Genomic DNA, 27,023 nt, shown 5'->3' with positions numbered 1-27,023 from the left:
TTGGCGGGAAGGGGTTAAAATCCAAAAATCTGGGTTTCCTAAAGTTTTACCTTGAATATTTTTTTGGGGTACATAAACAGGCATGTTTCAAAACATAACATACACAACACAGGAAGTTCAACATTGAAATACTTAAGGAAATATCAGACATTATAGTGTCCAAAATGTCTTGATCTTGCCTTCATCAGATGGGGTGATGTCACCCCTGTAAATGTCAAATTTAGAAGATGCACACAAATTGTGAATCAAAATGGGGATTTCCCTCCTGATCTCATGCCTAATGTCAACATGTGCTATCTCCCATCATGGGGGATCAAAGGACCTGTTTTTAGGGTGCAACCACTTCCTCTCACCTACTAGAGTTTCGAGGAAGGGGTTGCACCCACAAAACGCGTACATTGAAATCCCCTGATGGCAGATAGCACATGTTGACACACTGTGTGCATCTTCAAAATTTGGCTTTTAAACTGTATTCAAAATTTTAGATATATTTTTTGAAAAATAAAAAAAAAGGTGTAGTCCTTGTTGGATTTATATCCTCCCTAGTACATCAATCATGTTCTTCAGTCTTTGTTCAATCTCCTTGGTTTTTTCCTTGATAAGGTCTAAATCCCGACTACACCACATTATGTCCTGTATAAGCCGTTGTGCACTGTCACTGGTGAAATGAGGAGATTGTTCTTTCACAACCTGCACATCACCTAATATAAAAATACACAACATGTATTATAAACATGCAGGCATACCTCTCTTACCTGAATCTGTGGTGTCAGATACTCACCTGTTGTGGTGACAATCTCAACTACCTCTCCTTCCTCCACATCCTCAGGTTGTGGTGTCCTCTGTTCCCCTTCTTCAGGCGGTGTGTGTGTGTGTGGGGGGGGTGTTTCTTGGTGTCCTCTGATGTCCCGAGTCTTTTCTCCCCTATGAGAATGAAACAAAAGGTATACTTAGCACACAGATATTTGAGGCCAGAAATAGGAATATGAAACATTGCTTGGAAGTGGGGTACAATTGTCTGTTTTGGCAGAGTTCAAAGCTGAAGACATGATTTTTTCCCTTACCAAAGCTGGAATACTTACCTTTTTTGGACAAGTTTTACACATATAGACACCCCTAGTATCCACTGGCGCACCTGTGTGGGACACCAAAAAAGTTTGTTCTGGTGTCCCACACTAGTGCACCTGAGTCCAGATGTGTAAACAGCTGCTGAGTGTCCTCTCCTTACATTACACTGAATCAAGTTTGCAATTCCTTCTAGTTTCAAACACATCTAGACAACAATGTCCTAAACTTCTTTTAATACAAATTATCATGACCAAATGTAGTTAACCCTGTATCTGGCAAAAACATCGTATTTAGTTGGCAAACGAACGATGTTTACTACGATCGATTACTGTGCCCACGAACATGAAAGTAGCCATTTAAAACTGTACAACAGTAAAGAAAAGCACATGGCGCAGCATGCAAGTAATAACAATCATAGGAACACACGACAACTACTTACTTTTTAGAAGAACTCTCTTGATCTTTCTGTACTGATCGTGCTCCCTCAATTTTAGGTCTGACCAGAGTTTCCTCAATTGCTCCTTGGATCATCGTACCCCAAAATTCCAGCGCAGACTTCTCACTACTTTAGACATGGCATCTTGGCCTTTCTTACATTTGGGTTTGGGTACGGTCCATAATTCCCATCATAGTCGGCCCTCTTCAATATGTCCACCATCTCCGCCATCTCTGCAAAGGACATATTTGAGGCCTTAAATCTCCTCCTGGATCGTGATGTTTCTTGCTCTGGGCTTTCCTCCTCGTCACTGCTATTATGCACCTGATGTGTCTCCAATATGTTCATCTCCCACTGCGACGAAAGAGACGGGGCGGGGAATATTCTAGAAAGACCACGCGGGCGGAGTTTCACTCATGCACTATGTATATAAAGCTAACACGCGTGTGTCGTACGTACGATCTGTGAGCGGAGGAAGGAGGAACAGAAGTGACAAACGTAATAACGAAGGCAACATTTTAACTTGGGACATGAGTGGCCTATACTGATTCTAGATTAAGGCCTATATTGGGATAAGATTAGGAAAGTTTAGCCTGATATTAGTGTTTTTGTCTTTTGTTTGGTCTTGCAGCAAAAATGAAACAATTTAAAGACCCGGATTTCATGGGCCAATTCATAGATAAATACAGGGATATGCGCAATTTGTAGGAGGTGAAAAACCCCTTATATCGCAACAAAACCAGCAAGGAAGGCATCGCTGGAGAAACTGCTGGAATTTGTGAAGACGCAGGTCCCCAACGCAGACATTGAGTTTGTGGATAAGAAAATTGGTAGCTTGAGAAGCACATATAGGAAGGAGCTTCAGAAGGTCCAGAAGTCCATGAGATCAGAAGCAGCAGCAGAAGACGTGTATGTACCCAGTCTGTGGTACTACAAGATGCGGTTTCTGGATGACCAGGTGGAAGCCAGGAAATCACTTTCGACTCTTCCTGCCCCCCTTCCATCCACCCTTCCCTCAACCCCAGCTGAGGCTTCTGAGGACCAACCTGGGCCTTCCATCTTGGAAGAAATTGAGGAGCCCAGTTGGAGCCAGGTATAGTATTTTTCAACTTTTTTTTGTTGGAAAATTATTGTTGTTAACTAGATGTTATTATTGCTAACAAATTAATGATTTAACAAAAAGTGTTTGACAATAGACAGTAGGGGCCACAAATGATTGTGACAAGAATGAAAAATGCTGGGGTCAGAATGATAGTCGTTTCTATTTATTAACATTCAATTTGCAACAGTCATGAGCTGAAAATTGTGTGTGATTGATGAACCAAAAACTAAAACTATGTCCCTTTTTCATACACAGGAAGACCTCAGCCAGGACGAGGCTCTGGAATGTGGCAGACAGGAGGAGGCGGGGGTAAGTGTCAGCCAGGAGGTGGCCAGGCCCAGTCTCACCCAATCTCAGGTGCCTCCCCTCCGCCTTCCACCCAAAAGGCCCAGGAAGGGAAGGAATGTGGATGAGGCAGCACTTGCCCTCATTAAGGAGGTTAATGAGGCCCTGAAAGCCGTCCTCAACGCTGGAGAGGCCTATGTCTACTATATAGCTTCAAATTTGCATAAAATGGAGGAGGGCCAACGCCTCAACTGCAAAATAATTATTTTTGAGGCCATTCACAAGGGATTGAGGGGGCAAATGACTGATGAGGTCCACTTATGTGCGCCCGCCCATCCTCCTCCTCCTTCTGCCACAAGTCCACCTCCAGAGCCACAGCCTGCAGGGGAGGCTGCAGGGAAGCATGGAGGGAAGGCTGCAGTGAAGAGAAGAAAGTGATGGCCTGGGTTCAGTCTGGTCTGACAGAAGACACAGGCTGTTGTAGTACCACAGCCTGGGGACATATATGTCATCTGCTGCTATTCCTGATCTCTGGGAGTCCTGGACCAGATTATGCTCCCTTATATATGGACTTCTCAAGCTACCAATTTTTTTATCCACAGAGTTGATGTCTGCCCTGGGCGCCAAAGGCTTTGAAAATTCCAGCTGTTTCTCCAGCATTGCCTTCCCTCTTTATTTTGTTATTATGAGCCAGAATAAATGTAGATTTTTTGTTATGAAAATACTTGCCTATGTGTTTTTCTTAAAATAGGACAGTTTTTTTGTGAGTAGGCAGGTACATTTCAAAAATACAATGTCAAATTAACAAGGGACAACAACACCAAGCAACCTCCTTGAGATTTATAAATACAAGATAATAATGGTGTTGTGGAAACGTGACATACAAAAAAAAAAAAATAATAATATGGAGATCAGTATAAAAAAAAATAAATAAACAACAGGAGATCTTGATTAAAAAAAAAAAAAAAAAACGACTACAACAAAAAAATTCAAAACATTATTATGGAGATCTGGCTTTAAAAACAAAAAAGATTATTCAGGAGATCAGGAGAAATAATAAAGAAATCAGTTTGTGTGAATATGAGCAGCAAAACAACTTCATTCTTCTAGCATTATAAAGAAGAAGAGAATGCGCTGCATTGAAAGATTTAAAAATTTGCAGTGTGACGAATGTGCTATCTCCATTACGAACGGTAGTTTTACCAGACCGAGCGGTTCCGTCTTGAACTTGATTCTGAGAATGCGTGTTATTTTGCGCGTCGGAATTGCATACACACGAACGGAATTTCCAATAGAAACTTTTTCCATCTGAAAAATTGAGAACATGCTCTCAATCTTTTGCTTGCGGAAATTCCGCCAGCAAAAGTCTGATGGAGCATACATACGGTCGCATTTTCCGACCAAAAGCTCTCATCTGCCTTTTGCTGGCTGAATTTCCGATCGTGTGTACGAGCCATTAGTGTATTTTTGCAAAAAGGTGCAATGTAAAAATTACAAACATTTGTTATTTATTAACTCAATACAGGGTAAGCTTTTATATTTAGCAGGAATTTTCTAAAATTTGCTGTGTATTTATCTGCTAATCATGATTTTAGTGCATTTTTAGCAAAAATATTGTTTTGATAAACATTTGCGCAAATATCGTGGGACCTTAAAAATCAGTAGCTCCTTCTTTTTTTCGTACTGGTCATGTCCATTTAGAAAATATATGGTTTGGGGGGTCTTTTACAAACTATGAACGCTGAAGTGAAAAATAAAAAACAAAGGAAAAATTGCAAAAATGGTCTGGCCACCTGAGTGTAAAAATGGAGCACAGGGCCAGGCAGCGAAAGGATTAAACTTAATTTGCCATGTAGTTGCCCAAACCTTTGTATTATTGAGGTCTTCTTCTAAAGTGTGAATATCCTGCTCATAAGTTATTGCCTTGCTTAGCTTTGTATTGTAAGCAAGCACTACGATTGAGCTATTTATTCCATCCTCTATATAATTTATGAATAAATTAAACAGAACTGGTCCCAGGACAGAGCCCCGAGGTACCCCACTTACCACTCCAGACCAGTCTGAGTACTCGCTATTTATCACCACCCTTTGGATGCGCTCCTGTAACCAATTTTATACCCATGTACAAACCCTGTAGTCTATGCCAATAGACCTCAGTTTGTAAATGAAGCATTTGTGGGGGACGGTGTCAAATGCTTGTGCAAAATTCAGGTAAACCACATCCACAGGCCTTCCTTTATCAAGATGGCAGCTCACTTCCTCATAGAATTTTAACAGATTGATTTGGCAACAACGACCTTTTCGTAAAGTCATGCTGATTACTACGAATTATACTGTATTCATCAGCGAAATCTTGTATATAGTCCCTTATCCCCTGCAATAGTTCATATACTATCGATGTTCGACTGACTAGCCTGTAGTTTCCAGGTACATGTCTGCCCTTTTTTAACCACGTCAATACCGGGCTATAGCCATATGACGTCCGCAGATGGGATCTCCCATCCTGGGCGGGCATCATATGACGTCCTTGGCTTCTCGCCACTCCTGCGGGCCCCCGCAGCACGGCGATCGTGGATGAGGTGTGTCCCTCGGACACAGCCCATCCCAGATTCGTATAAAAAGCCAATAAAAAATGGCTCTTTACCATGTGACCGGCTGTGTCCAATCACAGCCGGTCACCTGTACTGTCTACATGCACAGCACTCGTGCACGCCCCTAGGGCGCGTGCAGATCGGCGATCGGGGACAAGGCTTGTCACCCTGACATAGCCCAACCCCGAACGCAGTAAAGAGCCAATGAAATTGGCTCTTTACCACGTGACCGGCTGTGTCCAATCACAGCCGGTCACAGAATGTCAACAAACTGCGGTAACGAGATGTTACCGGGTTCTCCTCCTCACACACTGATCATGTGTGAGAAGGAGATTGTGGTAACATCTCGTTAACGCTTAGTGTACACCAATCACACTGATTACCCCTCCTAATAAAGAGGACCTGTCACCAGCCATCAAAGTACCTGTCACCAAAAATAAAAGTAATTGTCACCAGCCATCAGAGTACCTGTCACCAGCCATCAAAGTACCTGTCATCACCCATCAAAGTACCTGTCACCACCCATCAGTACCCGAGTACCTGTCACAGTCCACCTGAGTACCTGTCACAGCCCATCTAAATACCCAAGTACCTGAGTACCTGTCACAGCCCATCTGAGTACCCGAGTACCTGAGTATCTGTCACAGTCCATCTGAGTACACAAGTACCTGAGTACCTGTCACAGCCCATCTGAGTAACCGAGTCCCTGTCACAGTTCATCTGAGTACCCGAGTACCTGTCACAGTCCATCTGAGTACCTGAGTACCTAAATACCTGTCACAGCCCATCTGAGTACCTGAGTACCTGTCACAGCCCATCTGAGTACCTGAGTACCTGTCACAGCCCATCTGAGTACCCGAGTAAATGTCACAGTTCATCTGAGTACCCGAATACCTGTCACAGTCCATCTGAGTACCCAAGTACCTGTCACAGTTCATCTGAGTACCCGAGTACCTGTCACAGTTCATCTGAGTACCCGAGTACCTGTCACAGTTCATCTGAGTACCCGAGTACCTGTCACAGTCCATCTGAGTACCTGTCACAGTTCATCTGAGTACCCGAGTACCTGACTACCTGTCACAGTTTATCTGAACTGTAACAGGTACTCAGGTACTCAGATGGATTGTGACAGGTACTCGGGTACTCAGATGGACTGTGACAGGTACTCAGGTACTCAGATGGACTGAGTACCCAAGTACCCGAGTACCTGTCACAGTCCATCTGAGTACCTGAGTACCTGTCACAGTTCATCTGAGTACCCGAGTACCTGGGTTCCTGTCACAGTTCATCTGAGTACCAGAGTACCTGTCACAGTTCATCTGAGTACCCGAGTACCTGGGTTCCTGTCACAGTTCATCTGAGTACCAGAGTACCTGTCACAGTTCATCTGAGTACATGAGCACCTGTCACAGCTCATCTGAGTATCTGTCACAGTTCATCTGAGTACCTGTCACAGCCCATCTGAGTACTAGTGTTAATTTTGGCAGCAAATTTCGATGTAGTTTTAGTCTTGGGGCTAAAATGGCATTTTCGGTTTAGTCCCATTTTAGTCTTCTGCAGCTGTTTTAGTTTTACTCATATTTATTTAGTCGACTAAATCTCCAGTACATTTTAGTCGACTAAAACTCATTTTAGTCGTCTAAAATCGAATGGGCTTAATTAAATTGTAATGCATTAGTTAAACATTTATCTACCATTTCCAAACTCATTATGAGTGAAAAATCTAATATGTTATTATTTATGGCATTGAGGTATGAACATGCACTACAGACCAGTGTTATTTTTGAAGTCAAATTTCAATTTAGTTTTAGTCTAATGCCCCGTACACACAGTCGGACATTGATCGGACATTCCGACAACAAAATCCATGGATTTTTTCCGACAGATGTTGGCTCAAACTTGTTTTGCATACACACGGTCGCACAAAGTTGTCGGAATTTCCGAACGCCAAGAACGCGGTGACGTACAGCGCGTAAGACGAGACTATAAAAGGGCAGTTCAGTACCAAGCACGGCACCCTTTGGGCTCCTTTTGCTAATCTCGTGTTAGTAAAAGTTTGGTGAGAGACGATTCGCGCTATTTCAGACTCGTGGTTTTCAGTTTGTTTTTCTGGTGTTCAGTTTGTTCTTGTGGGTTTGTATCTGTTCTTCAGTCCGTGCAGCGAGTTACCATTGACTTTGTCATTGTGTTCTTGTTCGTTCGTTACTGATTTTCAGGTCGCTCTTCACAGGCCTTGCTGTTCTTCAGTGCGTTCTGTTACTTCGTTCTGACCAGCCGACCGTTTTCTAGCCATTTTGCGTGTACGTACTCATCGTAGAGTTCGTGCTGTGCGGGGGCTTGGTGTTGGGGTTCTTACTTTGACACAAGCCCAGTCCATGAACAGGGCGAGGAGGAGTTCATGGACCAAGAATTGGTTGCTCCAGTGTGACCAGTTCTGTCACATGCCTGTCAGGAAGATCCTGCCAGTAATCGGCGTCCCAGGCTCACTGGTGCGCGTTTGCGGGCGCCATTGCGCACGCGCATCCCTTTTGGCACCAGGCGGGCTATTTAAACCTGCCTGTCACACTCAGTCTCCGCTGTCTGCTCTACAGCGTTCTGTGTGTTTACCTGATCTGATCTGGGACTATCTGTTATATTGACCCAGCTATCTGTTTGTAACCAACCCAGCTATCTGCCTGCATCTGACCTCCGGCTTACCCTGACTATTCTCCTGTTTGATCCTTGGTACCTTTGCTGTCTGTCTGATACCAATCACTTGCCTGTTTGACGATCCTTCTGCCTGGTTCCTGATATCTGCCTACTTACCTGCTGTGTTCCTGGTTCCAGTCCAGCATCCAGTCTCCAGTCTGCTTACCTGCTGTGTTCCTGGTTCCAGTCCAGCATCCAGTCTACAGTCTGCTCACCTGCTGTTGTTCCTGGTTCCAGTCCAGCATCCAGTCTCCAGTCTGCTTACCTGCTGTGTTCCTGGTTCCAGTCCAGCATCCAGTCTCCAGTCTGCTCACCTGCTGTTGTTCCTGGTTCCAGTCCAGCATCCAGTCTCCAGTCTGCTTACCTGCTGTGTTCCTGGCTCCAGTCCAGCATCCAGTCTCCAGTCTGCTTACCTGCTGTCTTCCTGGTTCCAGTCCAACATCCAGTCTCCAGTCTACTTGCCTGCTGTGTTCCTGGTTCCAGTCCAGCATCCAGTCTCCAGTCTACTTGTCTGCTGTGTTCCTGGTTCCAGTCCAGCATCCAGTCTCCAGTCTACTTGCCTGCTGTATTCCTGGTTCCAGTCCAGCATTCCAGTCTTCTGCCTACTCACCTGCTGTTGATCCTGCCAGGCACCCATACCACTCCTCACTCCTGTGCTCTCTGTCCCCATTCCAGAGGACCATGTGTGGGAGCCATAGGGGAGGTCTCTCTCTGCAGTTCAGGCTCAAAACCTACCAGGTACGTGACAATGCCTTTGCTCCGTGAGATCCGTGAGAATAATCCTGACGAATTCAGGAACTTTCTCCGAATGACGGACTCCATATTTCACAGTTTGTTGGCTTTGCTGACCCCTTATATTAGCAGGCAGGATATCTGAATGAGGCAAGCCATCACTCCGGAGCAGAGACTCGTCGCCACCCTGCGGTACTTGGCGACGGGGAGAAGTCTACAGGACCTCAAGTTCTCGACAGGCATCTCCCCCCAGGCTCTGAGGATCATTATCCTGGAGACCTGTTCTGCCATCATCCAGGTCCTGCAGAAGGACTATATTAAGGTAAGATTTGTATCCTTTAATATCACATTTTATTGTATAGAATGTTTGCTAATGTATTGTATTTCTTTCCTCATTCCCTAATTACCATGATTGTAATATGCTGTGAATGTCCCCTTTGTCCTCATGCATGCTGGATTTTTATGTTATTTTTTTTTGTCCTTCATACATATTTGCCTTCACTTACCTCCCCAGCATGCTCTCCTGGGCCTATATTCACCTCGTGTAGTCACTTATCAATGTATTTTGTCAGCTCCATAGTAGTGCTTTACCCTAAACACACCCTAAAACGTGTAAAATTGTGATTTGTGCTTTAAATTCAGGCAGAGTGCCAGAGGTTTTTTTTTTGGGTCCCAAAATCATTTGGAACCCTCCCTCCCCCCAACTGCTAACTCAGCTGATACCAATCCTCTAGCTATCCTCAATCATCTATCTGCTGACTTTGCCAAACCCATACACACTATACCTACCTCTTTTGTGGTCAGATTTATAGATGAATTCCCCAAAGCATGTAGTGCAAGGGCCTGCCTAAATACTTTCAAATGGTAATGTTCAAAGTTTTTGTATCCTATTATTATCTTGATAGGTAATAGCAGAATGTAAAAATGTGCTAAAATGTGTACAGTGTGTATTTATATCTTTGTATTATGACACTTCTTACCTGTCCAGTGGGCTGCCAATAGGAAGTAAGGAGGGGCTGGTAATACACATTATTTATGCATTCAGCTCTCAATGAAGTGGAGAGGGTTACCTGTCTAAAACATCTCCCCCCCATAAAATTTCTAAAATGGCCCATGGGGGGGGGGGATCTGATAGGTGGACCTTATACCTTTGCCTATAAATACTCCCTAAAATAAATGTTATACTGATGTTGGCCAAGAATGTTTGTGTCCAATCTGCTTTCCATGTTTATGTGCAAAATGATTAATTTTTTTTTTTTTGTTTGACTCCACAGTTTCCTTCCAATCCACAGGAATGGCAGACTGTGGCCTCCCACTTTGCCCAGCGGTGGGACTTTCCTAACTGCGGAGGGGCAATTGATGGGAAACACGTCCACATTGTCCCACCACCCAACTCGGGGCCATATTATTACAACTACAAGGGGTTCAATAGTATTGTGATGTTGGCGGTGGTGTCGGCTACTTACTAGTGTCTGTATGTGGACGTGGGGAAGAATGGCCGGATGTCAGATGGTGGAGTCATCGCTTACACGGAGTTCTACAGGTATCTCCAGAATGGCAGCTTGGACGTGCCACCTCCAGAAGACAATGCAGAAGGACTCCCATTCGTCTTCGTTGCGGATGAAGCGTTTGCGCTGGGGGACCATCTTATGCGGCCGTTCCCTATGAGGACCCTCACCCCGGACCAGAGGGTTTTTAATTACCGGCTGGCCAGAGCCAGAAGAGTGGGGGAGAGCACGTTTGGAATAATGGCCAGCCGGTTCCGCCTAGTTCTTACACCGATACACATGGCGGAATATAAACTCAATCACATCATTCTGGCTTGCTGTGTTCTCCACAACTTTTTAAGGGGAAATTCTGTGAACTATGCTGTCTCAGTTGGGCCTGAAGCCAGAATTAATCTCAATGAACCAACCCTGACGGCGCTTGAAGCTGGCCATCCTGGCTTGCTCCCAGAGTGCCCGCGAGGTCCATCTAAGATACATGGAATACTTTGCGGGTAGGGGGGCCATCAATATGCCAGACAATGTCTGAGACATTTTTTAAATACATTTTTTTTTAAACTGAACAAATATTTGCTTAGATTTACTGCTTGTCTTTCTTCTAGCTGACCCTGACTGAAATTTGGGGAGTCCTGAAAAATGGCGTGATTGTGTAAAATTAAAAAGCACTGTTGGGTGTTATTTACTAAAGGCAAAGATACTTTGCACTACAAGTGCACTTAAGACTGCACAAAAATTGCACTTGTAGTGCAAAGTGGATTTGCCTTTAGTAAATAACCCCCATTGTCACTGAAAACACCAACTTTACAACCCAAAAATGCTTTTGAGCATTGAAAGAAGAAGCCACACATTGTTGATTCTCAATCTTTTTAATCAAAGCACAATCACATGTGCATTTATAAAAGGTTTTTAAAAACAAACCAGCATGTTTGTTGTATAACAATTTTTTAGGTGACATTAAAAGTAGAAATGTCCTTTTAAGGTAAAACAGGCATGTTTAAAACCAACAAGAAATACACAAATCTGGAACTTACAAAGTTCAACTTTTGTAGAAATTGAAGGCAATATCAGACATGAGTATTTATAAACTGTGTTTGATATTGCGTGGGGTGAAATCACCCTTGGAAAAGCCAAATTTTGAAGATGCACACAAGTTGCCGAATGTCAACATGTGCTAGCTGCCATCATGGGGGATCAATGGACATGTTTTGTGGGTGCCACCCCTTCCTCTCAGCTACTTTATTATTGAGGAAGAGGTTGCACCCCCAAAATGCGTACATTGATCTCCCGTGATGGCAGATAGCACATGTTGAAACACTGTGTGCATCTTCAAAATTTGGCTTTTCTAGAATATGTCAAAAAAAGTGCAAAAAATTTTCTGAAAAATAAAGCAGAAGTAAGGGATTTCGAGGGGTTTTAAACTCTCCCTAAAACATCAGTGATGTTCTTCATTTTGTTTTGAACATCATTAATGTTTTGCTTGATGTTTTCCAAGTCCCTATTACACCCCATGATCTCCCCGATCAGGATCTGGGCACTTTCACTGGTGAAATGACCTTCATCCACAACATCACGATCACCTAAAAATATAGAAAAAAAAAACACACCATGTATTATAAATATGCAGGCATCCATCTCTCACCTGAGCCGGTGGTCGCAGACACTCACCTGTTGTGGTGACAATTTCCACCACGTCTCCCTGCTCCTTTCCCCTTCTTCCTGAGGTGGGGGGTCTGTGGTCTCCTCTGATGAGTGTTGTCCTCCGAGTCTTTTCTCCCCTATGTAAAAAAAAATATGTATACTTAGCACACAGATATTTGATGGCAGAAATAGGAATATGAAAAATTGCTTGGAAGTGGGGTACAATTGTCTATTTTGGCAGAGTTCCAAGATATATTGAGATATATATAAGAAATATTGTTTTCCTTTGTCAAGCTTGAATACTTACCTGTTTTGTACAAGCTTCACAGATGGAGACACCCCTATAGTATACACTGGAGCACCTGTGTGGGACCCCTAATAAAAAGGGTGTTCTGGTGTCCCACACTAGTGCTCCAGCGTCCAGATGTGTAAACAGCTGCTGAGTGTCCTCTCCTTACACAGAATTTAGTTTGAAGCTCATTCTAGTTACAAACCCATCTAGACACCAAACTTATTTTAAGAGAAGTAGGCCAGAAAAAATGTATTGAAATGCATCTGGACAAAACATGGTGTTTTATTGGCCGAACGAACAATGTTTCCTACGAACGAATAATGTGTTCATGAACATGAAAGTTGCCGTTTTGAACTGTACAACAGTAAAGAAAAGCACATGGAGCAGCACGAACGTTATAAAAATAACAAATAGGACAACTACTTACTTTTTTGAAGCACTCTCCTGATCCTTCTATACTGATCGTGCTCCCTTAATTTGAGGTCCGACCACCGCTTCCTGAGTTGATCCTTGGATCGCCGTATCCCAAAATTTCGGTGCAGACTCTTCACAACTTTCGCAATGATCTTGGCCTTTCTGAAATTGGGCTTGGGGTAAGGTCCATACTTCCCGTCATAGTCATCCCTCTTCAGTATGTCGACCATCTCCACCATCTCCACAAAGGACATATTTGATGCCTTAAATCGTCTCCTCCGGGATCATGACGTTTCTGGCTCCGGGCTTTCCTCCTCCTTGTTGCTGTAATTAGCATGCACCTGCTCTGTCTCCGCCATGTGCTCTTCCCACTGCGCTGAACGAGAAGGAGCGGGGAATAGACTAGAAAGAACATCAGGGGCGGGCGGAGTTTCACGCGTGCGCAGTGTATATAAAGCGTAAAACGCGTGCGTAGTACGTACGATCTGTGAGCAGAGGAAGGAGTATCGGAAGCGCTGATCGTGATAACGAAGGTAACATTTAAACTTGGGCCTATACTGCTTATAGATTGAGGCCTATATTGGGACAAGATTAGGAGACTTTAGCCTGACATTAGGGTTTGTCTTGTGTATTGCAGATAAAATGGATGGCTTCAATGACCACAACTTCCTCCCCCTGTTCATAGGCAAGTACAGGGAGCTGCCCTGTCTGTTGCAGGTCAAACACCCGCAATATAATCATAAACAAAAGAAGCAGGCAGCCCTGGAGAAACTGCTGGAGTTGGTGAAGCCAGTGGTCCCCACAGTAACCATCCCCTATTTAAAAGCCAAAATTGGTGGGCTGAGGAGCACTTATCTTAGGGAGCGCAAGAAGGTCCAAGATTCCCAGAGATCAGGAGCTGCAGCAGATGACGTTTATGTCCCCAGGCTCTGGTACTATGAGAGAGTGCGATTTCTGACAGAACAGACTGAAGTCAGGGAATCCCTCTCAACCCTTCCTTCCACTCTTCCTTCCACCCTATCTTCCACCCCAGCTGAGGCTTCTGATGTCCAACCTGGGACTTCCAGCTAGGAAGAAGTGGAGGAGCCCAGCTTGAGTCAGGTATAGCATTCTTCTACAGATTTCTGGTCAATAAATAAATGATGTTTACTAGATGTTATTATTGATCACTAATTGCTGACTTAATAACGTGTTTTACATATCAATAGACAGTAGTGGGCAAAAATAATTGGGACAAGAATGAAAAATGCTGGGCTCAGAATGATAGTCTGTTATATTTGTTAACATTCAATTTGCAACAGTCATGAGATATAAATTGTGTGTGATTGATGAAGAAAAAACTAAAACTATGTCCCTTTTTCATACACAGGAAGACCTCAGCCAGGAGGAGGCTGTGGAATGTGGCACACAGGCGGAGGCTGTGGAATGTGGCACACAGGAGGAAGCGGGGGTTAGTGGCAGCCAAGGGATGCGGGGGTAAGTGGCAGCCAGGAGGTGGCAGGGCCCAGTAGGAGCCTCACAGAATCCCAGGTCCCTCCCCTCCGCCTTCCAAACAAAAGACCCAGGAAGGGGAGTAACGTGGAGGATTCAGCACTCAGGCTGATTCAGGAGGCTTCTGCGTCCCTCAGAACCACCCCCACTGGTGTAGAGGCCTTTGCCTCCATGGCTGCCACAAAACTGCAGGACATGCAGGAGGGCCAATGCCTCATGTGTGAGGAAATCATTTATAAAACATTAAATAAGGGGTTGAGGGGCGAAATCACACCCAATACCCACCTGAGTGAGTTGCATCATCCTCCTCCTCCTCCTTCTGCCACAACTCCACCACCACAGACACAGCGTGGAAGGAAGACAAGAGAGTGATGGCCTGGGTTCAGTCTGGTCTGACAAAAAGATGCGGGCTCTTGTATGACCACAGCCAAGGGACATACATGTCATCTGCTGCTGTTCATGATTTCTTGGACTTCTGGACCAGATTGTACTCCCTTATATATGGACTTCTCAGACCACCAATTTTGCAGTAAAATAGTTGATGTGTGCCCTGGGGGCCAAAGGCTTCGCTAATTTCTGCTGTTTCTCCAGCGTTGCCTCCCTCTTTCTTTGGTTAGGACCCCTTAATAAATTTTTGGTTTGTTTTATAATACTCGCCTATGTGTGTTAGCCTTCAAAAAGGACAGTTTGTTTGTGAGGAGGCAGGTACATTTCAAAAATACAATGTGAAATTAACAAGAGACACCAACACCAAGCAACCTCCTTGAGATTAAATAATACAAGATAATAATCGTGTTGTGGTAACTTGACACACAAAACTATTCTGGAGGAAAAAAAAAAAAAAATCTGAAAAATAAAACACAAGATCAGGCTTTAAAAAAAATAAAAAAAAAACATATTTAATATAAAAACATCCAAAAAATAATATTTTCTCGGTAGATGTGACAAATAAAAATATTATATTGATGAAATCACGATAAATAAGAAAGAAAGAAGTTTGTGAGAAGTCTGTGTGAATATGAGCAGCAAAACAACTTCATTCTTCTAGCATTATAAAGAAGAAGAGAGTGCGCTGCATTAAACATTTTAAAACATTGCAGCGTGATGAAAGTGCTGTATCCATTACGAACGCTAATTTTACCAGACCGAGCAGTTCCGTCTCGGAATTTATTCTGAGCATGCATGGCACTTTGTGCGTCGGAATTGTCCACATACGGTTGGAATTGACGTGATCGGATTTTGTTGTCGGAAAATTTTATAGCCTGCTCTCAAACTTTGTGTGTCGGAAAATCCAATGGAAAAAGTCCGATGGAGCCCACAAACAGTCTGAATTTCCAAAAACAAGCTCCGATCGCACATTTTCCGTTGGAAAATCAGACCGTGTACAGGGCATTAGTCTTGACTAAAATGGCATTTTAGTTTTAGTCCCATTTTAGTCTTTTGACTAAAATAAGACTAAAACTAAAATAATTGAGATGACTAAAATACAACTAAAACTAAAATGGCATTTTAGTTTTAGTTCCATTTTAGTCTTTTGACTAAAATGCCATTTTAGTTTTAGTCGTATTTTAGTCATCTCAATTGTTTTAGTTTTAGTCGTATTTTAGTTGACTAAAATAGTATTCAGTTGACTAAAATGTTTTGGTCGACGAAATTAACACTGCCGAGTATCTGAGTACCTGTCACCACCCATCAGAATACCCGAGTACCAGTCACCAGGCCATCAGAGTACCCGAGTACCTGTCACCAGGCCATCAGAGTACCCGAGTACCTGTCACCAGGCCATCAGAGTACCCGAGTACCTGTCATCAGGCCATCAGAGTACCCGAGTACCTGTCACCAGGCCATCAAAGTACAGTCAGGTCCATAAATATTGGGACATCAACACAATTCTAATCTTTTTGGCTCTATACACCACCACAATGGATTTAAAATGAAATGAACAAGATGTGCTTTAACTGCAGACTTTCAGCATTAATTTGGGGGTGATCAGGTGAACGATGTAGGAATTACAACAGTTTGTATATGTGCCTCCCACTTTTTAAGGGACCAAAAGTAATGGGACAATTGGCTGCTCAGCTGTTCCATGGCCAGGTGTGTGTTATTCCCTCATTATCCCATTTACAAGGAGCAGATAAAAGGTCCAGAGTTCATTTCAAGTGTACTATTTGCATTTGGAATCTGTTGCTGTCAACTCTCAATATGAGATCCAAAGAGCTTTCACTATCAGTGAAGCAAGCCATCATTAGGCTGAAAAAAACAAAACAAACCCATCAGAGAGATAGCAAAAACATTAGGTGTGGCCAAATCAACTGTTTGGAACAACCTTAAAAAGAAAGAATGCACCGGTGTGCTTAGCAACACCAAAAGACCCGGAAGACCACGGAAAACAACTGTAGTGGATGACCGAAGAATTCTTTCCTGGTGAAGAAAACACCCTTCACAACAGTTGGCCAGATCAAGAATACTCTCCAGGAGGTAGGTGTATGTGTGTCAAAGTCAACAATCAAGAGAAGACTTCACCAGAGTGAATACAGAGGGTTCACCACAAAATGTAAACCATTGGTGAGCCTCAAAAACAGGAAGGCCAGATTAGAGTTTGCCAAACAACATCTAAAAAAGCCTTCACAGTTCTGTAACAACATCCTATGGACAGATGAGACCAAGATCAATTGTACCAGAGTGATGCGAAGAGAAGAGTATGGAGAAGGAAAGGAACTGCTCATGATCCAAAGCATACCACTTCATCAGTGAAGCATGGTGGTGGTAGTGTCATGGCGTGGGCATGTATGGCTGCCAATGGAACTGGTTCTCTTGTATTTATTGATGATGTGACTGCTGACAAAAGCAGCAGGATGAATTCTGAAGGCAATATTATCTGCTCATATTCAGCAAAATGCTTCAGAACTCATTGGACAGCGCTTCACAGTGCAGTTGGACAATGACCCGAAGCATACTGCGAAAGCAACCAAAGAGTTTTTTAAGGGAAAGAAGTGGAATGTTATGCAATGGCCAAATCAATCACCTGACCTGAATCTGATTGAGCATGCATTTCACTTGCTGAAGACAAAAGTGAAGGGAAAATGCTCCAAGAACACGCAGGAACTGAAGACAGTTGCAGGAGAGGCCTGGTAGAGCATCACCAGGGATGAAACCCAGCGTCTGGTGATGTCTATGTGTTCCAGACTTCAGGCTGTAATTGACTGCAAAGGATTTGCAACCAAGTATTAAAAAGTGAAAGTTTGATGGATGATTGTTAATCTGTCCCATTACTTTTGGTCCCTTAAAAAGTGGGAGGCACATATACAAACTGTTGTAATTCCTACAGCGTTCACCCGATTTGTATGTAAATACCCTCAAATTAAAGCTGAAAGTCTGCAGTTAAAGCACATCTTGTTTGTTTCATTTCAAATCCATTGTGGTGATGTATAGAGCCAAAAAGATTAGAATTGTGTCGATGTCCCAATATTTATGGACCTGACTGTACCTGTCACCAGCCCATCAGAGTAACCGAGTACCTAACTGCAGCCCATCAGAGTACCCGAGTACCTATCTGCAGCCCATACCTCATAGAATATACGGTGGGGTGTTTGCTTTCCAAAATGGAGTAATTTTGTTGGTAATTCCATTGTCCTGGTGCTCCAGGACCTTCAAAAGTGTGATAGGTAGGAATAAAATGAGATGCGTAATTTATGCTCCTAGAATGCCTGAAGGTACTACTTCAATGTTGGGCCTCTCTGTATGTGGTCAGGCTGTGTAAAAGTAATTTTTGCTATATACATTCTATGTGTTAGAAATATCTTATAAATTGACAACTTTGTGTAAAAAAAAAAAAAAGATTTTCATTTTCTTTCCACGTATTCTGAAGACTTGTGTAAAAAAATTAACCGTTCAAAAGACTCATTATGCCTCATAGAATAGACGTTGGGGTGTTTGCTTTCCAAAATGGGGTCATTTTGTGGGTAATTCCACTGTCCTGGTGCTCCAGGGCTTTCACAAATGTAATAGGTCGTAAGGAAATTAGAGGTGTAATTTATGGTCCTAGAGCCCTTGACGGTGCTCCCTGCATGTTGGACCTCTCTGTGTGGCCAGGCTGTGTAAACACATGTGGTATCGCCATACTTGGGAGGAGTAGCAGAATGTATTTTGGGGTGTAATTGGAAGTATGCATATGCTGTGTGTGAGAAATAACTCGTTGTTATGACAATTTTGTGAAAAAAAAAATTCCTCATTCTCCCAAGAATTGTGGAAAAAAATTACAACTTCAAAAAACTCACCATGCCTCTTACTAAATACCTTTAACTGTCTACTTTTTAAAAAAGGGGTCAATTGGGGGGTATTTATACTTTCCTGACATTTCAGAGTCTCAAGAAATGAGATAGGCCGTCAGTGCATCAGGTGTGATCAGTTGTGATCAAATTTCAATGATTTGCACCATAGCTTGTAGACTCTATAACTTTCAAAGAGACTAAATAGAATCCACTAATTTGGATTATTTTTACCAAAGAGATGTAGCAGTATAAATTTTGCCCCAAATTTTTGAACAAAAATGACTTACCGTATTTGCAAACTTTTATCATAGAAATGAAAAAAAAGAGTTTTTTTTTTCAAAATTTTCGGTCTTTTTTCACTTGTCGCAAAAAATAAAAAACCCAGTGGTGATTAAATACCACCAAAAAAAAGCTATATTTGTATGAAAGAAATGCTAAAAATGTATTTGGGTACAGTGTTGCATGACTGAGTAATTGGCATTCAAAGTGTGAGAGCGCTAGGGATGGGCGAACGGTTCGGCCCAAGCATAAGTTCGGAGAACAGCTGAACAAACGGGACGTTCGACCATTTGTGCGCCCCCCCCGAACCGACCACAATGCATTGTGGCGTTGAACAGTGCATTGCAAGCCCTGATTGGCTGAAGCAGTGAAAGCTTCAGCCAATCAGGGCACAGAGCACTGTCAGAGTCAGGATTGGACACTGTCATCATGACTTTATCCAATCATCCACAATATAAAAGTATTCTTTCAATGGCAGCCATTTTCAGTGTGATTTTGGTGTGGAGAGAGATAGAACAGGGCTCTGTTCAGTGCTATTAGTTAGTGTGCTATACTGTGCTATTTTGCTTCAATTGTCAGTGTAGAATATTAGTTTAGTGTCAGTCTAGGGATAGTGTGAGCGTAGTGAGGAGGACCATCATTCAGCTTTTCATAGTGTGCAGCTAGAGTAGGGACAGCTCAGATAGTTTCGGTGTAGTGTAGTGAGACCGTGTCAGTAATCTTGACAGTATATAGCTAGAGTAGGGACAGTTCAGATAGATTCAGTGTAGTGACGGTTAAACACCGTCTATTTGATTGCGTTACTGCCAGTTTAACGCCCTATAGTTTTGCGTGTGTTACTGCCAGTTTAATGCCATATAGTTTTGCGTGCATTACTGCCAGTTTAACGCCATATAGTTCTGTGTGCGTTACTACAAGTTTAACGTCATATAGTTTTGTGCGTTTCTGCCAGTTTAACCCCATTTACTTTTGTGTGCGTTACTGCCAGTTTAATGCCATATAGTTCTGTGCATCACTGTACGTCTGGCGCATTATATTGCAGTATATTATATTGTATCCATTGAGTGTGTCTGTGTAGTGTGAGTACTCAAATTAAAGGGGACCAAACACCTCTTTACATTGATTAAAGTGCACCTACGTACAGATTTCAACTTCTCCTTTACATTTGCTTATAAGCACCGCCCGCTACCTCCCAATAACGTGTGGGAGAACAACAAGGAGAGGCAGACGTTCCCTTGGCACTGTAAGGGGGCCAGCAACAAATGTGTCCACAGGCAAAGGTGGACGTGGTGGGCAGTCCTCAGGCAGGGCATAATTTTCTCTGTTTAGTGAGTTTGCCCATGCTATCCAGCCACAGCATGCAGAGGAGGTGGTGGACTGGCTTACTAAACCTTTCTCATCCTCCTCATCTTCTGTCACACAAGCAGGGACAAGTGTGCAGTCCCCTGCAGTTGCCAGAGTGGATAAACCTGCCTCCTTGTTCACATCTATTCCAGCCATAGCCCTAACATCAGCCATTGAGGAGTCAGTTGAGTTATTTGACCACAGCGTCAGCCACTTGCTCCTTGATGATGCCCAGCCATTACTGGATTCAGTTGCTGGTTCTGAGGTTGAGGATGACAGGAACATGAGCCTAGAGAGAGTGAGGAACACTGGTAGACAAATTGGCATTCATGTTCCCCAAGCCGCAGCGTATTGCAAAGTTGTCTCCAGTGGTAATGATGAAGATGGATGAGATGGAGATGGAGATTATGATGATTATGATGATGATGATGATGATGATGATAATGATGATTAGGTCACTGATGCGACTTGGGTGCTAGATAGAGCAGAGGAGGAAACTGAAGGTGAGGCAGCACAACCCCAAGGAGATTGGCATCAAGAAAGAGTAGAGAGAAGCCACCCTATTCCATCACATTCTGCAGCTGTTATCTCCCGGCCCACTCCTCACAGCTCAGCTGTCTGGGCCTTTTTCAGCACATCTGCAGCAGATCGCACTGTTGCTAGCTGCAAACTGTGTCACAGGCACATCAAACGTGGCAAAAACACCAACCATTTGGTTACCACATGCCTAACAAAGCATTTAACATCCAACCACTCAGCCCGTTGGCAAGAGCACCTAAAATCCACACAAAAGGGGCACAAATCTGTCCCTCCTCCTCCTTACCCACTTCAGACTGCCCCTGCGATACCGAGTCATTACCTTTCAGCAGCCTCCACTGACAGGGATGACGGTATAGCACAGGGTGTCCAAGGTCCTAGCAGCTCATCTACCAGCAGCACACCACCAGCTGTAGACTATAGCCGGCAAATTTCTCTGCCCCATCTTCTGCAGCGGAAAAAAAAATACAGTCCCTGCCACCCACATTCTTGCTTTCATCAAGATTATCTCTATAGGGTTACGGTGGGAAGGCGCCACCGACATCCAAAGACCAATTTTAATGCACCCGTTACTTCTATCCAAAGTCAAAGTGACATCAGAATGTATCCAAAAAATCTCTAATCTTGTTCCCAGTGCACTACATTGTGGCCTCATCATACACACTGGCTCCCCAGCTGTTGCTGAGCAAAATAAAGGCAGCTTGCAGGAAACATGTCATTTTTTTTTTTTTTGATCAAAAAATAACTTTTATTGAGCATAAAGAAAAGATATATCAAGCACAGATACATTTAGTGCAACATGCACTATATTTACAGATTAGTCCAATTGACATACAATACTCGCAGGTTGTTGAAATCATCACGATATAGGCAGTACATAAGGTAGATTAATTAACAGGTTATAAAAAAAATAAAGAGAATTCGGGCCTACACATTGTAAACCAGCAGGTAGTGGATTAAGATGAAGCCAATAATAAGAAGATTGAGGGGTAAAAGGATAAATACAACCCAACTAGTTTAAGCGTCGGTCCCTTGCAGCATTAGTTGAGGTGTCTTCTAGCCATCTGTCCCAAATTTTGTGAAATTTATCGGGGCAGCCTCTATGCATGTAGATTATTTTTTTGAAAGGGAGAGTGATGTTAACCGCTCTGATCCACTGTTGTAAGGTGGGGGGGGTCCCTCTCAACCAAGTCTTGGCAATCTGCAGCCTGGCTAGGAATAGTGTTTCTTGTAGAAAAGTGTGCAAGTATTTTTCACCTTCTGAGAGCGAGAAGAGACCTAACACACACTGGCGAGGGCATAGGGATAGTGGGGAACCCATACGATCATGTAGAAATTTCACCAGCTGGGTCCAATATCCTTGTATGGAAGGGCAAGCCCATATTAAATGAAAAAAGGAAGCTGTGCAGTGACCGCAGTTTGGGCAGTTTGGATTATGGTTGTGCCTGTACTTGGATATGCGGTGGGGGGGTAGATAAGATCTGTGGAGCATATAGAGGTGGGACAGGCGGTCAGATAGTTTGGGGGAGACTACTTTACAGTTGGCGAGAGCCTCCTCCCAGTCCTCGTCTGTCAGGGTGCCTAGATCCGACTCCCAGTGCAGTTTCAATTGGTGAGTAATGACATCAGCCGTAGGTCTTGTTAAGTAGATATAGAGTTGGGAGATCAGTTTTTTGGAGTCCTTCCCCATAACCATATCTACTGGGAGTGGGATCTCGAGGGCCGGGATGGGGCCGCCCAGCTGCGTATTGAGTGCGTGTCTTAGTTGGAGATAGCGGAAGAACATGTGGTTTGGTAAGGCGAACTCATCCTTGAGTGTCTGAAAAAGTTTGACCGCCCCACGGGCTACAACTTGCATTAGATATATGACGCCCTTAGAGATCCAAAGGTTGTGATCTGGAATGGTGGTAAGTTCAGGGAGGTTAGGGTTGTCCCATAGAGGGGTGTGAGAGTGCGGGGAGGGTGCTTGACCAATGCGCATCGCTGTGCGCCAAATTTTACAGTGGTGTATTAGCACTGATCCCCCTTTGCTAGTGTGAGTTGAGGCACGGGGAACATGTCATTTTTTTTTGGCTTTATAAATTCAATTATTGCTGCAGCAGATTCTGGACATGGTACAGATCTGCCACTTTACATTTAGACTAAGGGGAACCCCCTGGCCCTATATTGGAAGGAATTTTTCATTTTTAGGCTTTAACTTTAAAAATTAAAAAATCACTGCTCATTTAAAAATGACGTTTTTCACAAACTTTTTTTTTATTGATCCATGTCCCCCAGGGCAGGACCCGGACCCCTATAACCATTGTATGCCTAATTACTTGCATTTAAGCCTTCAAAATGGGCACTTTTGATATGTAACATTCGGGTCCCATTGACTTTAATGGGGTTCGGGGTTTGGGTCCAAATGTTCGCAGTGTTCGGAAGTTCTGGTAACAACCGAACAGAGGGTCCATTCGACCCATCCCTAGAGAGTGCTGAAAGCTAAACATTGGTCTGGGAAGGAAGGGTGTATAAATGCCCTGTATTGAAGTGGTTAAATACTGGTACCACGTTGGCCCTTCACCAATCTGCTGGTACCATCCTGGTCAGTATGCTGTCCATAAAAATTAGCTAACACCTGACTGAGTTCTTTGAGGACTCCTCAGGTAAAAACAATCTGGTCCTGGTGATTTATTTGCATTTAGCTTTTCAAGTCTTTTTTTGGACACCGGCTTTCTGTAAGCCATAAGGGTTTACTCTGTGATATGTTACTAATGTAGCAGTCATGATTACTATACACATACTTTCCCTTAGTAAAAACCAAGGAGAAGAATGCATTTAGTACAGTCGCCTTCTCCTTGTCATGTGTAACCAACTTCCCTTCATCATCCCTTATGGGGCCAATATGTTGACCTCGCTTTTTTAATATAATTATATTTAAAGAATTTTTGGGGATTTTTTCTCCGCTATGTGTCTCTCTTGGTACATCTTAGTCGCCCTGATTGCATTCTTACACTTCTTATTGCATTCCTTTAGTGTTTGATTGCCAACAATGACCCCTCCGCCTTATTTTTTTTGGCCTTTTTTTTTTCTCTTTTAACCATTAAACCATTAACCATTTCGATGCCAGAGCCTTTTTTGCACACGTTTAAAAAATAAAATAATTTTAGGCCTGAAGATTACACACAATCCACAAATATCATATATGTTCTGAAAGCAGACACCCTATAGAATAAAATTGTGGTAGTTGCAATTTTTTTTGTCACACGATATTACCGCAAAGGTCTAGGAAATGCAAAATTTCAGTAAAAAACACGCTAACGTGAATTTTAGTGCAAACACACACAATAAATTACCCACATTTTTGGTAAAAATATAAAAGACGAGGTTGCACCGGGTAAATAGATACCCAACATACCAAACCTTAAATTTACGTGCGCCCATGAAATGGCGACAAACTTCAGTACCCTATATTTTCTATAGGTGACGCTTCAAAAGCCCCATCAGTTCAGTATCAGTATCAGTTTAGTGTTATGGAGGAGGTCTGGTGTTAGAATTATTGCTCTCACTCCAGCGTACGTGGCGATATGTAATGTGTATCGCAATCAACGTTTTCACGCGTAGGCGCCCCGACTCATGCGTTTACGTTTGTGCATGTGTATATGTAGGGGTGGCCTCAACATTTTTTGGGGGGGAGGGGATTTTATGTGCTTGGGTGTAACTTTCTTTTTTGCAAAAAAATGAAAAATTTTGTTTTACTTAACTTTTTTTTTTTCCATCACATAGGGGACAAAGAGTCCCCTATGTGATGATTTTTAGGTGACAGGTTCTCTTTATTGAGATATGCAGGGTCCAAAAGACCCTGCATATCTCCACTGTACTCCACTGAATGTTTTGCAATGCAGATCGCATAGCAAAACATCCTTTTTCAGCAAATGGAACTGGGGACATAAAGAGCTTGACCCGGAAGTGACGCCAGAGATATCGCTTTCCGGGTCACAAGTAGAAGGGGAGCAGAGCGGAGTCTGCCCGTCAGTTTCACACACAATCCGGTGGCTGCAGCCACCAGATTGTGTGTAATACCCCCCGCTTTAGGTCTGTAGGATGTATGGATCTGGCGGCGAAGGGGTTAAAGTTTAGCCACCCAGGTTTAATCTTTTATATTTTTTGCCTATTGGAATACACTGGCTAATACCTCAATGTAATATGTTCCTGAAATACTCCCACTTATCCTCAGTGTTCATTGTTTCTAAGATTTGGTCCCATTTAATATCTTGAAGTGCAGTTTAGAAAAGTTGTCTCTTTTGTAATGTAGTGTTCTTGCATTACCCTTGTGCCTGCCTCTTTTCCCTATTATTTATCGCTGGATCCCAAGTTGTCCCTGATTTCGACATCCACGAGCAGATCTGTCATTTGTAAATAATAGGTCTAGTAATGTATTATTACTAGTCCACAGATTGGCACATGAAGTTGTCCTGTAAGAGATTTAAGAAATGACGGGCACCTAAATGAGTGAGCTGTTTGTACTGCCAGGTCAATATCTGGATTGTTGAAGTGACCCATTATGATGACATTGCCCTGCCTTGCCGCCATTTATACCTGTGAAAGGAGATTCAACTCCTCCTCATCTTTCAAGTTAGGGGGCCTGCAGCATACTCCAACTATTCATTTCCCACTAGTTTATTCTCTTTGAAGTTCCACCCATAGCGACTCCACCTCCCCTCCTTGCAATGTTGTACCTCACGTTCACCAGTAAATCATTTTTGATGACTTTGCTTATGATGAGCTTACAACAGACATTGTCCAAGTCTGTCCATAAGACGCAGCTGTTGCTTTTAAAGTAGCTTGATGTAGTACTATTTTACTACTTTCTGGAGTGCTGATCATTATAATGTCTAAAGTGCTGCAGAGTTGCAGGGGAAGACCAACTGCACTGCAGCCACAGAGCAGGGAATGAGGACCCTGAACCCCTACTGTGACCGTGATTATCAATGGAGTGCTTATCAGGAAGTCAAGAGAAAAGCAGTGTGGATAAGGCACCCACGTGCCTTAATAAAGAGGATTGAGAGAGATACATCAGATCTTGTGCTTTTATGATACACCGGTAACAAATATAGACAATAGATGGCAACCTGACAAGCCATTTCTTGACATACTTGTCATTGGTGAATAAGCTTACCATTAGATGCATTGAGAAATTGATTGGTAGTTTCAATCCAAGCAGAAACCATGTTTATAAAATACTCCTTTCCATACAACTCTTCCATGGGCTGTCTCATCTTTTGACTCCAGTTTGACACATCCTTTATAGCTAAAAAAGGTTACAAGACAGGTTAGTGTGTTTTGATTATCACACAGATCATGCACCACATCTTTATATTTACAATGATCTTTGCAGTTAGGGTGACATTTTAAAGGGAAACTTTATCTTGACAATACATACTGCATACCACATCAGCAAAATCAAAATGGCAGGGAAATGGTGCTATTTAATATTAATATGGTCTCTTTGCTGTGGACTGGGCTGGGCGGTCTCTTTGCTGTGGACTGGGCTGGGCGGTCTCTTTGCTGTGGACTGGGCTGGGCGGTCTCTTTGCTGTGGACTGGGCGGTCTCTTTGCTGTGGACTAGGCTGGGCGGTCTCTTTGCTGTGGACTGGGCGGTCTCTTTGCTGTGGACTGGGCTGGGCGGTCTCTTTGCTGTGGACTGGGTGGTCTCTTTGCTGTGGACTGGACTGGGTGTTCTCTTTGCTGGACTGGGCTGGGTGTTTTTTTTGCAGGACTGGGCTGGGCGGTCTCTTCACTGGGCTGGGTGGTCTCTTTACTGGGCTGGGCAGTCTTTTTGCTGGGCTGGGCTGGGCTGCAGCTGTCACTTTGCTAGACTGGGCTGCCTCTGCTGTACTGGACTTGGCTGTCTCTTTGCTGGACTGGGCTGTTGCTGTTTCTTTGCTAGACTGGGCTGCAGCTCTCTCTTTGCTGTATCTGGACTTGGCCGTCTCTTTGCTGTACTGGACTTGGCTGTTACATAGTTACATAGTAGGTGAGGTTGAAAAAAGACACAAGTTTATCAAGTCCTACCTATGTGTGTGCTTTTGTGTCAGTATTACATTGTACATCCCTGTATGTTCAGGTGCTTATCTAATAGTTTTTTGAAACTATCGATGCTCCCCGCTGAAACCACCACCTGTGGAAGGGAATTCCAAGTGCTTGCCGCTCTTACAGTAAAGAACCCTCTATGCAGTTTAAGGTTAAACCTATTTTCTTCTAATTCCAATGAGTGGCCATGTGTCTTATAAAACTCCCTTCCGTGGAAAAGTTTTATCCCTATTGTGGGGTCAACAGTATGGTATTTGTAAATTGAAATCATATCCCG

General features: G+C 43.3%; 1 protein-coding gene across 2 annotated transcripts in view; it reads right to left on the bottom strand.

Moving 5' to 3' along the window:
• LOC141144883 (valacyclovir hydrolase-like) overlaps nucleotides 1–27,023 on the bottom strand; it is a 115,227-nt gene that overhangs the window by 50,076 nt on the left and 38,128 nt on the right. Inside the window, exons 5-7 of one of the 2 annotated variants that reach the window (XM_073630971.1) lie at nucleotides 25,832–25,963; nucleotides 12,073–12,182; nucleotides 11,913–11,984 (exon numbers count right to left, since the gene is read on the bottom strand). In XM_073630971.1, the coding sequence (XP_073487072.1) occupies nucleotides 11,928–11,984; nucleotides 12,073–12,182; nucleotides 25,832–25,963 (299 nt within the window). In that variant the 3' untranslated portion in view covers nucleotides 11,913–11,927. Of the gene's footprint in view, nucleotides 1–11,912; nucleotides 11,985–12,072; nucleotides 12,183–25,831; nucleotides 25,964–27,023 lie in introns of those variants that run through there. The other variant, XM_073630970.1, reaches the window with a different exon arrangement.

The sequence above is a fragment of the Aquarana catesbeiana genome, linkage group LG05, assembly GCF_042186555.1.
Source record: "Aquarana catesbeiana isolate 2022-GZ linkage group LG05, ASM4218655v1, whole genome shotgun sequence".
Classification (NCBI taxonomy): domain Eukaryota; kingdom Metazoa; phylum Chordata; class Amphibia; order Anura; family Ranidae; genus Aquarana; species Aquarana catesbeiana.
The sequence above is the reverse complement of the archived record's forward strand: the minus strand, read 5'-3'. Positions and strand labels throughout refer to the sequence as shown.